Source organism: Bacillus rossius, chromosome 17 (assembly GCF_032445375.1).
Source record: "Bacillus rossius redtenbacheri isolate Brsri chromosome 17, Brsri_v3, whole genome shotgun sequence".
Taxonomy (NCBI): domain Eukaryota; kingdom Metazoa; phylum Arthropoda; class Insecta; order Phasmatodea; family Bacillidae; genus Bacillus; species Bacillus rossius.
The window spans coordinates 27,764,872-27,780,304 of NC_086344.1; the positions used below are offsets into that span (position 1 = coordinate 27,764,872).

Consider the following 15,433-nt stretch of genomic DNA (forward strand, 5'->3'; position numbering starts at 1 on the left):
TGTCAGAGTGCAGGAACTGTAGTGGTAGTTAATTTGAAGAGTGGGTGGTGGAGAAAGTGGTACGCCTCACATTCTACTATAGTAAACGAAGATCCAAGTGTCAACACCAGTACAATATTTCCTACGTGCCAAAGAGTTGAGGCACAGGATGCAAAGACTTCACTTGTTGGTTAATTGTTTTATTTAATAAAAAAAGTGTGACCCATATGCGGTGAGGAGGAGGGGGGGGGCTACCCTAGTGCTGGTAAGTAATAGTAGTTCTGAATGGAGTCAGAGAGCCCACTGGAACCAAATGTAGAAGTACTAACTCAGAATGGCATGATCACATGACTGTTCTAAAACATCACACATTGTAATGATGCTGATGTGGGTGGTAACTTTGTATTGCTCACTAAGCAAAGCACGATCAACATATTTTGAATAGGTTCAGCACTCTAAGAAATATTCTACTTCCAAGATTTATGAACCTTCAATGGCTGCACCCTACTAATAAGTATTCCCTTTCCTTTCTACTTACCTCTCCTTTCCTGACCCCAGTGCTGACAACTTGCAAATTCTTTAGCCCATCCTTGGGGATCGGGGGAAAATGTTGCATCAAGAAATAAATAAAACAAAATCGTAATTTATTTTGCGAAATCAATACAATTAATTATGCTGTGTTTTAACGTGAAAACCCTGCGAAGAACACAATGTTGAGTAAGGAAATTATTGTATGTTAAACAGTCAATTGTTGTGTAGAGCTCAAGATGTCAATTTCATCTGGGTCTTTAACTGAAGCAGAAGCCATGGATATTGTATTTGAAATGGTTTCTCAGTTTAAGCATGCACTGTCTTCAGAAAGTATCTTAACAAATCAGGAAGATTCCATTGATAATGGACACATTAACCTCGACTACTTTTTTAAAGTTCGTGCGTTTTGTCTGTTTATGCAACGATAATTTTTTTTCTTTGTATTACTTTGCGTGTGAAGTTTGATTTATTTTCTTAGTTAAATTTTGGGGCAATGCTTTGATTGATCCTTTTCAGACACTGCTGCAGAGCAGTTTTATTTATCTTTTTATTTTGTGGTCCCTATGCCCAGTGACGGATCCAGGATTTTGGTTTGGGAGGGGCTTGACCCAGCTGAGGCTAGGCTTTATCAAGGCAAGCACTAAAACAATAGTGGACCCAGATGCTTTTGGAGAGGGCTTGAGCCCCTTAGCCCCCCCTCTGGATCCGCTACTGCCTATGCCATACATACAATACCAGGTCTGCATTTCGGGACCCTACAACTCGCGTAGTTTCGGTTCCCTACCACGTTCGTGCAAACTTTGGATTTCTCTCAAAAATTGAAATTTAAAAAAATCGAAGGGTTAGGTCGGGTAAGGTCAGTCACAACATGCTTGTTTTTCAATTGGAAACTTCTGAATTAGCGGCTGAAGTGGCGTTAATACCGAATACGAAAAACTTCGGAAATCTTCGGGAATTCTTGCAGGGAACCGAAACTACGTGAGTTGTAGGCATTTCAGACAAGGCAATAACTGGGAAACTGGATGTAGTTTTTTTCTTTTTGTTCACTATGAAAAGTCCACTAAACGACAATGGAAACGAGAGACGGATACAAGGGGCGTGCGCGACGCCGGCTAGAGCCCGCCGAAGGTCTCCAGCTGCAGCATCCCCATCATGCGGGCCCAGAGCTGCTCCTGGGTGGTCTCGCGGGCCGCCGCCTCGCTGCACGGGACGACACTGCAGTTGCTGATGTAAGTGCCTCCCGCCCCCTCCAGCTCCGTCCCCACGGCCGCGTACAGCACCGGCACGGCGCCCTGCTCCGGCGTCTGGGAGAAACACAACACGGCTCCTTCGACCTGACCGTCTCGACACGTTGGCGCTTGGAAACATCGTTAATAAAAGCACTGCTGATACAGAACTATCAATAATACAAACTCCGGCATCTGTGGAAACACAACACAGCTCCTTCGACCCAACCGTCTTAAGGCCCCCACACACGTCAGTCCAAATCATCAGTTCGGACTGTTCAGTCGGAACTTACAGTTTGGAATGAACTGAGGCTCTCTGCACACACGATCAGTCCATGCGCTCAGTTCGGACTGAACAGTCCGAACTGACAGTTTGGACAAAACTGAAGCTTTCCCCACACACGATCAGTCTTGTGGTTAGGTATTCTTTTTAATGTTGTTGTGGTAATCTTTACTTTTGATGTTCCACAAACATTCCTGTTCATGCCATAACTCTATAAAATTAGCGACAAAATCTTTCGACCTGGAAGCCATTTCAGAGGAATAAATCTATTTCACAAACACAAACTATATCTCTCCCTTTTCTATGACACAAACCTAGAACTAAAGCAAACAAAGATTATATAAACAAAGACGTCTGCTACGAAGCTCAGCTGTTGATTAAATGGACTGACAGTTTGGACTGACGGAATGTCTATACCCCCACACGGCAAGTCTGACTGTGGGCTTTTGAGCACACGGTCCGATTTGATGGTAAGTTATCAGTCCGTCAGTCCATCAGTTCAAACTGTTCAGTCCAACGTCCTTGCACACACACATGGCAGTTCTGGCTGTTCAGTTCCGACTGTAAAGTCTAAACTGTCAGTTTGGACTGATCGTGTGTGGCGCCCTTTAGCACTTTGGTATGTGGACTCGTGCACCAAGTCGCAGACTCGGGGAATCTCGGCACTGCAGTGAAACCTCGTTAATAATAACACTGCTAATACTTAAACTCTCATTAATACCTAGTGCTTTCACAGTCCCTAAAAAGTACACAGGAGTTATAGCGCTAAAGTAATTTGTAATTCAAAGATGATTTTTTTTTCCCCAAGGGTAAACAATTACATGTACTTAAGGATTGTTAATACAATAGAAACAATGTGAAGGTTCAACAAAATGATACTGATGTCATTGCTTTGGTTCATCTTAGAAATTTTATTGTTCCAAATAATTTAAAATTGTATTGTAAGATCCCTAAAAATAAAACATTTCGTGCAGAACGACACTGTGTGCAACATTTAGCTTAGTTTGAATTTGAAATCATATAAAAATATGGACTCTAGGTTTGTAAAATTGACTGTATTTGAAAGAATTCTCTGTTAGATACTTGTCAGAGTTTCGTGTTTTTAGGTGTATTTGCAACATGAGAACACACGAATTTGCTCATTACATTATTTGTTACACGTTTCTGGTGACTACTGAAAGACTCGCTCACATTTTTTTTTTTAATGTGCGAAATATTTCATACAAAAAACTGATAGACAGTATTTCTGACACGCCATTAAGTTTCTCAGTTCCACATGATAAATGAATGACGATCCCGCGTTTCCACGACTGTCCGTCCGAATCGACAAGAGACCGGAAAAAATTCGCGGGTTCAGTGACCTGAAAGGATGAACTCCACAGCTCTATGTACACTCGGTCAGATGTCACCCCGCCCATCGGCTGCTGTCCTGTGAGAGACGTCCCAACGTATATCAGCTTGTGATTCTTATAAAAGCTTCGGTCGGGTGTTTCTCATTTGGCCCGGAGTCATCCAGGTGAGTTGCGAGCCAAATGGCAGAGGCGGCACTGAGGTACAACTATTTGTATTTTTTAGCCTATCGCGAGATGAATCTGCGAATTTTTTCCGGTCTCTAAGAATCGACGACGATGACGACGGCGCGGTCGAGGCGAGCGTCACCTTGAAGAGCAGCTTCAGCGCCCAGGGCAGCAGCAGCTTGACGGCCGTGCCGTGGAAGAGGTCCGTGTCGACCAGGCCCGGGTGAACGGCGTGCGCCTGGACGGGCGCCCCGGCCGCGCGGAGCCGCCGCTCGAGGGCGCGCGTGAACAGCACCTGTGCCAGCTTGGACCGCCCGTACGCCACCGTGCCCAGGTACCGGTTCCTGCTCTCGCCGGGCACAGGACACACCCTTCATGGCACGGTAAACTCCCTATTACCGTATTCACTCGCGTAATGTCCGCACCCTTTATTTATATATCCTTAAAAGAAAAAAATTAAAAATTTGCATAATGTCCGCACCAGTCGTCTACGGCGGGCAACACAACTTTGGCCACCCCTGAAGGACGCAGTACGTATGTAAAGTTGACGGCTCTGTAAACAAAGCCGTGACCTTGAGCTGTCCTTTCTCTCCTGTCCTGAAAGGGTGGGGAAATTCGTCGAACTAAACAAAGCATGGTTAACGGTAAACACAGCTGACCAACACGCACGCAAGTTCAAGGCATGGGTTTCGCGTCGAGTCTTGTAGTGTAGAGTACAGAATGGGTAAAAATAAATCCTTCACTGCACGGTTTAAATTAAAGAGTTGTTCGTTGTGCTGAAGAGCATGGGAACAGGGCTGCTGAAAGGGAGTTTGAAGTGCACGAAAAAAGTGTTCGTCAGTGGCGGAAAATAAAAGAACATTTGCAGTCAACAAATGCAACACGGCGTGCGTTTCGCGGACCCAAGGCTGGGAAGTTCCCAGAACTTGAAGTTAAAGTTTTAAACTATATACATACGTGAATTAAGAAGTAATGCCTGTGCTGTTTCGTATGAAATGGTTCAAATAAAGGCGCGGGAAATTGCGCGTTCCATGAATAAGACACAAAATTTTGTACTTTTGTATTTATCCTCGCATAATGTCCGCACCCCATTTTTTTGGCCAAAAATGTGGTAAAATTACTGCGGACATTACGCGAGTGATAACGGTATCTGTGCACGCCACAACAAAATACAGCACATGTGTAAATCTGTATTTTATTACAAGTGAGCAAATTTGAACTCTACTGACGAGTGTATTGTGTGCAGTATAGGTACAGTAAAACGCCACAGGCCTTCTCTGAACTCACGCAGTAGGCTGGCATGCGTTGCTATTTTTTCTCTTTCGCACTTTGTTTCTAGTCGTATGGTTAAGCACTTTTATGTTTACATTAATGTTAATTAATTATTCAGTAAAATACTAAAAATATTTTACCGTTAATTGTAACTTTTACTGTACATAAATGTTTAGATTTTTAAGTTGAAATTAATGTTTCCTTTTTTGTTTCCCATTTTCGGCTCTTTTGCGGATCATCCGCAATTTTCGCAATCCGCGGTGGCCCTGCCACTTAATTTTGCGGATAATCGGGAGTGTGCTGTACTTAACTTTCCTCACGTTTACCGTAAACTGTCTCGCTCTTGATTTCTTCAAGTAGATCAAACAAAATGTTCTGTGTAAATATTGAATAACCAGCTTATATGTTTAAATCAGTGACGGGTCAAATCCTTGAGTCTGGAATCTAAATCCCATAGAGTACCTCGAATGTAACCCTCGAACCCAAATATATGTGTCAAGGGTCAAAAATAAAATAATGCACAATAAATGAAAAATATATTAACTACAGTGTTGACTTTTGAAACATTCTACCCTTTAAATAAGTGTCTGAAATAAAAAATTTCATGTTAAAAGTACAATATCTTGGGGACTGGTAATAGGATAGATATGAAAAACAGTTGAGTTGGTAAACTTCAGATATTACCATGGTTTAATTTTTTAATTTTCTTTACTTCCTTTAATATTTTTCTTATAATCTTTTTCCTTGAAAATCGAATTCTTTGGCTACTAAGAATTTGTTGGTATTTGAGGATGTGATTTGCTCATTCCTAGTTACAATAATTATGAGCAATCGTTAAAAGTACATAGATACTGATTGGAACTGAGTGAGATAAATAAACAAAATAAATTGATTCAGCATCTGAAATTGATACAGTGTAATTTGGCACCGAGAGGCATTGAAATATTACGTACAATCAGTTTTTAACTGCCAATGATTATGATAACCTAATGTTTATAAATTTGTTCACAGGAATTGTTTTTCGTAAATTTAATACTGAAGGTGGAGAAACGTTCTGTCAATGTTAAATTACGTGAACACTTTAACAATTTCTTTCTAGTTTCGTAGAACATATTTACAAGAGATTCTCTGGTGCCAATTTCATCAGTACGAGTGATTTAAACGGCTTATTTCAAAATGGGAAGCAGCAGATGACCTCTCCCCATTACCCCACCACGTACCTAACCTTTCCCTCTCATGCGATCCGGAATTTTCGTAACGCTCGAAAATTGTAGCCCCCCACCAGCAAAGAAATTTCACTTCAAATAGTTGCATAGTTTGAAATTTAATTGAAATAAAAAAAAAATTGGTTGTCTGTAAAGTCGGTTTACGGACGATAGTTTAAACGTGACGTCATAACAAAACATTGATGAAATGATTGTGTACTATTATGAATAACATTGAATCATTTTTATTAAATTATCACTATTTTGTATGGATACAAAGAAGGAGTGAAATGAAATCTATACAATTTAATTGATAAATTTACTTTTATTTGCACTCATTAATTCAAATCTGTTTATTACTTCAACGAACAGATTATTTCAACTATAACTCTTATGCATGTTTGCTATTTAGCTTCTTCCGATCTGTGTTGATCTGTTAAGGATAGGACGATGATAGTAAAAGTTGGGAACGAATGGGAGTGTTTCAAGTTTGATGTGCCTCGGAAAAAAGTCAAATCGACGGTTGTTCCAATCGGGTGGAAGAGAGATAGATGCGGCGCAAGCGTACAATGAGCGTAACGGGAGAATGTGCGTTACGGGACACTTTTTCGAGACGTCACGTCAAAACCCATGATTCGCGAAAGGGTGCTACTCACAGTGTGTTCAGGTCCTGGAAGTCGATGGCGGCGCACTCGTGCGCGCACGAGGAGACGTTCACGACCCTGCTGCTGACGCCCGGCGCGGCGCTTGACGCGAGGCGCGGCAGCAGGAGGTGCGTCAGCAGGCAGTGGCCGAGGTAGTTCACCGCCAGGTGCGACTCGAAGCCGTCCTCCGTCAGCTCGAACGGGGCGAACATGATCCCAGCTGGGTGAACATACACAGGTACAATACGTTATGGATATATATTTTTTTCTTCTGGAAGCGAGCCATTTGTCGCTTAAGAAACAACACCGCCCAGGTGACAAGAAAATTAATTTTCAGGAGAGCTTACTAATTTCATGTGCCATGCTGGAACTGAATGATAGCCGGTGTTAAAAAAAGTCCACGGCAGCGCTTTCTGTTGGATTTTTGCGAAACACGTCGCGAGAAGATGCTAAATGCTTGTGTTTCCACGAAGGGTAAAAAAAAAAAATATTTAAAAAAAAAAAAAGTCACTTCTTAAGCGATGAAATGCTATTACAGTGTATGTCATTAGAAACCTCAAAAATGGCAAAAAAAAAAAAAAAAAGGATAAACATGCAAACACAGAAAACAAGCCCAAATCAGCTATGTCAAAAAAATTAAAAACATAAAACAGCACAGGAAATTCTGTGGAAGGGATTACTCAGAAAAATAATACTACAGCACAGATGGACACAATGGGCTAAATACAACAAAACAGTTATTCTGGACATAACTATGACAACAGCACAAACACACTAGGCTTCCTAAGAAGAAAAAAATTGAGAACTACATTGCTGAATAGCCTTTAATGTTAAGCACAATATAAATATAAATATATATATATATATAGGTACACACAAACACAAGTACTTGATTAACAAACAGACTATCTAACTGACAACTTAAGACAGACGAAAAGTAAACGTAAATATTTTTACTATCATAAGTGACATGTTAACATGTACAAGTGAACATGTTTACGAATGATTGGGTACTAGAATTATTTTAATACTTATCACATTGTCATTACCTATTAATGGCAAAGAACGGTCATATTTTAAAAATAATATCCATTTATAATATGGATAATATTATATAAGATACAACATATCATGTAAAAGTGGCTTCAAGCTATTAAAGAACAAATTTTTAATGCCTGTGGTTTCGAGTGTAAAATGAGAGTTGAGACTGTATCACTTATTAACATTTACAAACAAATTTTACATCTAATATTTTCCCTCTGGTTGAAAAAAAAAAACCTTGAAGAGAAAGTGAATCTAAATTATTATCATTCATAATTTTCTAGCTTAAAAATTTGAGTACTCATTCTTGTATATTTGATGAGGTGGAGTTTTCTATTAAAATTAGATAAAAAAAGATTCTATATGAAGTTGAAAGAATTAACTTAGAATCAAGTGAAATATCTTATCTTTTATCTTGTATCTAGATTTCACAATTTGTCAATTTCCTAATGCATGTTCCAAATCAATGGAGGTCATGGTAGCAGTTCTGTCATCAGCCTGCCACAGCATCGACCCTGAAACGGCTGCCCACCGTTGTTGACGAGCACGTTGATCCTGGGACACCTCGCCAGGACCTCCTCGGCGAACCGGCGGACGGATGCGAGGGAAGCCATGTCCACGTGGAGGCACTCGGCGCTCCCACTCGCCGCGCCGGCCGACTTGAGCCGCGCCAACGCCTCGTTCCCTTGCTTCACGTTCCTGCACCCTGCGACAAGGGGCCGTCCGCTCGCACAGGACGTTCAGCATCATGATCGTGGGCGTAGCCAGGGGGGGGGGGGGGTGTTTAGGGGTTCAAACCCCCCCTTAGCCAAAAATATTTAATTAAATTTCTTATTCATCACTCAAACAAATTTTCATATTAAAAATTAGTAAAAATAATTTTTACCATTACAATATTTAAAATTAAGTACCGAAAACAGCTAAAATACCACTATTTTACACACACCTTAAAATCCAAATTCCCCCCCCCCCCGAACTTTAATACGGCGGGGGGTGGGGGTGGGAAGGGGGGCATGCTTAACACCCCATCCCCCCCTCCATCTCGTACACAAATCCTGGCTACGCCACTGATCATAATCATGGGCAGTAGAAGGAAAACCCACCTAAGTCCATGAGATGTCCACGTGACAAGTCCAGTTTAATGTGTTTCATGACGAGTATTTTGTACGACAAGTATACTATTACGTTAGATTAAACGTGTTTCAGTACCGTATATATTTCACAATGTTTTACAAACCCATACGAATATAAAAATAAAATTTTCTCATAATTTCATTATGTGGACTTAAAAGGGTTTTTCCTTGTACGCCCACGATATCATATACCAACGAGAAACTAAATATTTTTTTTACAGGGTTGGCTTTTTTAAACTACAATGGTTTAAATTTAAACCATGGCTGGAACCAAGTGGTTTTCATAAAAAACAAAAAAAAATTCTTTAAACGAAAGGTCTGATTCCACTCTAATAGAAACAAAAGTTAGAGCATAAATTTTTCTTGTGGTTTGAACGAACAAAAAAATTATATACTAATCAAAATCTTATCATTTTAAATTATCAGAATAAGTTGTAAATTATAACCAGCTAAAAACTCCAGTAAAATTAAATTAATTAGTGAATTGTAGACAGTGTAAAAAAAAAAAGAGGAAATAAATAAATTTATTATTTAAAAAAAAAATAAAAAATTCCTATTATGTGGGAAACACCCATCTACACACATGAAACAATATAATTTTCATAAAATTAAAGAGAATATTATTTTCATATTTATGGCATTAGTTACAGTAAGTCCTCGGTTTACGTCGGGGTTACGTTCCTGAAAACTGCGACGTAAATAGAAACGACGCAAAATGAGCCATGTTTCATGCCACCGGCCGGCCACGGCCCAAGGTCGGCCGGAAGCGCTGGCATACAGACGTGACAACGGGCAATTTTATCAGCAAATGACAACCGACAGCGTGGGAAACAAGTCCAACTAGTACTTCTCAGCTTTATAGAATGGTTATTTAATTGTACGAACTGTGGTAGGTGGCAGACCTAACACTTTACTAATCTCAACAGCCCTCTCGCCCGAATCGAAACGTCTCAAAACTTCCATTTTCGTGGCTAATGAAACATGTGTTCTGTTCTTATTTTTTGAAATTACGTTTGAAGATAAATTTAGTCGTTTGGAAGACATCTTATGAAGAAAAAATCATAAATTGCAGTGAGCTGATACTGTAGCCTACTACAAACGCATTTAATCACGATAAAGTTAACAACGGCACGTTTAAAACTCCGGCCAACTCAATGATATCATAGCGACTGAAGTGCCAAGGAGTTGGACGAAAAGGGGTAGGAGAAAATGCTGTGTCGTTGCGGGAAGTAGATAACACTTCTACGTGCGAGATACGTGGGTGGCCGAGCGGGCGGGCTGGTAGTATTGCATCACCGCGCGGAGAGCAGCGGAGAGCAGGAAGCGTCCCTCATGATGTATGATAAGATAAGGCGGTGAACGTGTAGCTTACGCTACATAGCATAAATTAACTACCGAAGGAAACAAAGAATTATAAACGAATTATATACGGTGTTTTATTTAAAATAAAGATTTACGGTCATTGTAAACGACGTTATTGTGAATCGGCGACAACTTAAATTGAAACATGAGTACTCAAACATTAGCGACGTTAATCCGAAACGACGTAAATCGGTACTACGTAAATAGAGGACTTACTGTACTTCGCTGTTCAAATAAAGCCTCCATGCTAAATTTGTTGGTACGATATAATCATATAATTTGGCAACTTTTTGAAGTGGAAAACTTTTGAACTGGTGCGATTATCATAATAGTTGTAGTTGCCTGCGTGGAACAATAAGATATTTCCTTGCTGCACTTACAGACTAGAGCATGTTAATAAGTACATATTTGGTTGCAACAAGGAATACAAGGTCAGGGAGACATAATTCATGCCTTCGTATACCAAAAAATTGGGATGAATAGTTCAAAATTAGAATTATATAAAAAAGATGGAAAAACTCAAGATCATGGGGCGAAATCCTCCTTAAGCCTTGAAATTTTGGAACCAGTTCAAACAACAACTACACTGAATACAGAACTGAATCATGTAAGTAGGGGCATGTAATGTTCGCGTACAGGTTTCGAGACTAGCTGTGTGTTTAAACATTGTAGCGTAGTCGTGTTTCATGATAGGTAGAGTTTCTCAACAACAATCCACTCTGTATAGGAATTACCGTCGCCCCTGTGTACAACTTAAAAAATTACGTCTGTCACGGTGGTTTTACATCTGGTAATTTCTGGCCCACTATTTATTACGAACTGGTATGCTTCCATTGATAATTTAGTTAAAAGTTCCTTTTAATACATAAAGAAAGGGAACCACCTGGAAATTTTCTTCAGCAGCATGTCCTTCAAAGTTTTCGCCATGTTGAATTCTTGGAAGAAAAGTTTGCACGTCGTCTTGAAGTGTCAATGCTATGAGTGGCTGCAAGTCGTCGCAAATGTGAGTTATTTAACATTTCTTCATATTTCAAAGTATTGGTGATTGTTTGATTTAACTGAAATATGTGTCCGAGGTTAAGAGCTTCAGAAAGAGGTTCACAGGTGTACAGTACTGTATCATTAGTATTTTATATTTAAGAAAAGAGTGCTGTTTAGTTGACTTTAATGTCAGAATGAATGTTAAAAAAAATTAAAATAAATTGGTTGTCTGTAAAGTTGGTTTACGGACGATAGTTTAACGTGACGTCATAACAAAACATTGATGAAATGATTGCATACTTTTATGAATAAAATTGAATCATTTTTATTGAATTATCACTATTTTGTATGGATACAAAGAAGGAGTGAAATGAAAAACCTACAATTTAATTGATAATTTACTTTTATTTGCACTCCTTAATTCAAATATGTTTATTACTTTATCAAAGAGATTATTTCAACTATAACTTTTATACATGTTTGCCATTTAACTTCTTCCAATCTGTGTTATTCTGTTAAGGATAGGACGATGATGGGAAAAGTAGGAAACGAAAGGGGGAGTGTTTCAAGTTGAATGTGCCTCGAAAAGTCAAATCGATGGTTGTTCCAATCGAGTGGAAGAGAGATAGATGTGGCGCAAGCGTACAATGAGCGTAACGGTACACAGTGTAACGGGACAATGTACGTAACGGGACAATGTGCGTAACGGGACACTTTTTCGTGCGTGCATCGATTTATTAGACAGTGTCACGTCAAAATGAACAAAAGCAGCTTACAAGCCACACACGTACCAATGACGACGTGCATGTCGCAGGACATCAGTCTGGTGGCCACGCGCAGGCCGATGCCCCGGGACCCGCCCGTGATCACCGCCACGTCCCCCGGCCGCAGCGGGAACTCTGGGAACAAACGTAGACGAGACCCCACGTTCGTCAAGCCACCACAGCACTCATATGATTATGTCCAGCTGTTTCATGGCTCACCTTTTTACTCAACACATAAAGAGAGAGAGAAACATAGCTACTAACAATTTATTCATTATTTCATAACAGTTTTATAATAATATTAAAATAGCCAACTATTACAGACCTGGTATAAAACATTTCGAATCTTAAAATTATTTTATTTCTTGTCACTTCAAAAATGCCTAGACAGTGATATTGCATATAAAACACATTTTTATTTTTATTTTACACAATTTTAACAACTATTAGTTTTCTGTGTTATTAAGTTTTCCCGTAATTTTTAAAAATAAATATTTTAAACAAAAAAAAATGTCTGCAATAATCATTATGTTTATTTGCATTTACAACTAATTTTTACTTTAAACTGTGATTTTCTTTGGACAATTATAATACAAACTACACATTTTTAAATAATTTTTTTTAGTAATAAGGCAATTAAATTAAAGGCATAATACACCTATGGTGCTACTCGGAACTTTACACCTGAACATTAGTATGAAAACACCCCCTTTTGTCAGCCATTCTTCACTATTCATAAACGATAGATACAAAAATCTGGGAACAACTATCTTTTCAATATCAACAAGATCTTTAATTTTTTTTCGTAAACTAACTCCACTTGAAATTTTTAGCAGTTTCCACATTGCGTGGGTTTGTCTTAAGTTCTGCACACAGTATGTGAGTCTGGGTAGGCAAGGCCCTTAACACATTTTGGGGAGAGGGAAAAAAAAAAAACTGATTCTTCTGTGCAAGTGTCAATAACTATGGACTATCATAATTTTTTTAGCTAAACAGGTTGAATTAGCGAGACAACCATAGCAAACCCTTATTTTTTATGGTCAATTTGTGACATATTAATTTATATAAATACAGTTTTCCGCTGGTATTTGGCAATGAAATTTAACATACAGTGAAAATCAAATCTAGAAGAGAAAATGTTGGGGGCGTATACACAAGTGATCTGATAATTAACTGTAAATGCTACACATTCCAATAAACCAACTCTTGGCTACAAAAAAATCCAAGGAAAACAAAAATGAAACCAAATAGAAAACTACAAAGGAAATTTGTTAAATGTTGCATATTTTAACATGTTTTGATAAATTTGCAGACAAATGACTTCTGCGTAAAAAAACTGAATAATTATTAAAGAGAAAGGTTGTTTCGATTAGATTAGCTACATCAATAATACGTATTAAATATCAATAATGTGGCTGGTCTAACTGGATGGTAAGATGGTGGATAGTAGCTTCAAAACATAGAGTAAATTAATGAAAGGATTATGAAGCTATGTTTGGTTTAGTTAGTTTAAAGATGGTGAAAAGTGGCCTAAGGAAGTCAGAAGTGTAATATAACAAAAATAGTCGACAGGCAGAGGGAGAAGAGGATTTGGGATAAACCCAGAGGCAAGCACGTAGCATTGATTGGGGTTAGGGATGGCAGGCAGAGTTAAATGTAAGGGGTGTGGGAAAGCGTGGAGGAAGAGAGAGAGAGAGAGAGAGAGAGAGAGAGAGAGAGAGAGAGAGAGAGAGAGAGAGAGAGAGTGAGAGAGTAAGAGAGAGAGAGAAAGAGAGAGTAAGAGTAAGAGAGAGAGAAGAATACGGTGCGATGAGTGGTTCAGTGTGGAATGTGGAAGGGTTACAGAGGGCGTAGAATGTCTTGAGGGCAACGAATGGGTTTGCAAATTTTGTTGTGCAGGGAAAGGTGAGACAAGGCTAAATGAGGGAGATGAACAATGCAACGGCAAGGAGTCAGAGAGGGAGGAGACGTACAGGGAAAAGAAAAGGACGAGGTAAACACAGGAATCAACAAGGTACTTGAAGGGACGGAGCGGACCATGCAAGGGCAGGATGATAGAGGTTAGTGGGAGTGGTGTACAACCATCTGGAGGGAGATGCAGGAATGGTTCAAGGAATTCTTAAATGGGAAAAGTAGTGGGGTGAGGAACGGAAACATGCCAAGAGTGAAGCAGATGGAAGGGGGGAAGCAGAAAGGGAGCTAGTCGGTAGGGGGAGAAACCTGGAGGGACTAGTAAATGCCAACAGAAGGGAAGTGGACTCTATAAGGGCAGGGAGGGAAAAGTTGGGAGGAGAAAATAGAGGATGAAGTGAGGAAGCTAGGACAAATGGTGAAAGCCCAATAGCTTGCGAAACATCTAATCTAATCCAACCAACGTTTGACTTTAATTTTTTTAAATCTTATTTTCTAGAAGCCGCTAAGATACAGAACTAACTCAGTTTAAACACAGTTGCATATAGCATATTTTAAACATGTCAATGTCTTTAAAAAATGTTTAAATGTAATGTCAAATCTACTGACGATAGGTAATTATCAAACTCTAGAGACAGCCAACATCCTAGCCACTCTGGTTGCATCTGCCTCAAATATTTGTATAGTAACAATTTAACAAAAGAGGTCATGTTAATAAGGTGTACTATACACCTAATTCAAAAGTTGTATAATGAATTGTGTGAATGCCCGTGCATATACAAGCATACTCCTCCCTAAAATATAGGTAGCTCTACTTTATACAACTAGCCAATATGCCACAAAATAATAAAAATAGCGTTAAGTACTAGGTACCTTTAATTTCATCGACGCATTTGCGATACATATAATCTTCTATTACTGCTTTGAAGCCCAAGAAAAGGTAAATAATTTCATACTTGACAGCGTAAATTACAAACAGTAAACTCTGATAGCGTAAAATAAGCAACACAATTAAGCACGAAAGTGCAATAGTTAGTATTATATACATTTTTCGACTCGAGAGTTCACGTTTACCTGACACAACCACTGAAAATAGCACAATACACAACTTTCTCCTCGGTGAGTTGTCTGTGTTTACATTTTCATTTCAAAATCGTGCCACTCTCTCTACACATGTTCATCAATTCATAAAAAAAATATAAACACGTCAATATTCCTGTATAGACAACATAATAAAGCTAATTTTATTGTCGAATGAATAATGTTGAGTATTGCAATCCAGTACTAATGTCAGTTTTTTACAACACATCTCATAAAACCATAATTAATTTTCTTCTAAAATAAAATAAAAATACTTATATAGTAAACCAAAAGATAAAAACAAAATAAAAATAATATTTTTTACTAGAAAATTAACATCTTTCATTTAATTCACTTTAAACAGAAGTTTAGCTTGCACTGTCATTTCTGAAGAAAAGTAAAACGTCGTTAAATTAATTCTGTAATTTTGGTTAAATTATAACATTAAAATTTTCTTGGCCTTTGCAGTATACTTAATGCATTATACCTCTTTATGATTTTTGA

General features: G+C 38.7%; 1 protein-coding gene across 2 annotated transcripts; it reads right to left on the bottom strand.

Annotated features, from left to right (window-relative positions):
- Positions 1 to 252: 252 nt before the first annotated feature.
- Positions 253 to 15,055, bottom strand: LOC134540841 (dehydrogenase/reductase SDR family member on chromosome X). 2 transcript variants are annotated; one of them, XM_063383828.1, is made up of 6 exons: positions 14,924 to 15,040; positions 11,966 to 12,073; positions 8,231 to 8,404; positions 6,670 to 6,877; positions 3,679 to 3,880; positions 253 to 1,814 (listed from the first exon to the last, which is right to left on the bottom strand). In XM_063383828.1, exons 2-6 carry the CDS (start codon positions 11,991 to 11,993, stop codon positions 1,623 to 1,625), a joined length of 804 nt encoding a protein of 267 aa, XP_063239898.1. In that variant the 5' UTR covers positions 11,994 to 12,073; positions 14,924 to 15,040; the 3' UTR covers positions 253 to 1,622. The 2 variants fall into 2 exon arrangements, with proteins under 2 accessions (XP_063239898.1, XP_063239897.1); XM_063383827.1 differs by having other exon boundaries at positions 254 to 1,814; positions 14,723 to 15,055.
- Positions 15,056 to 15,433: the final 378 nt, after the last annotated feature.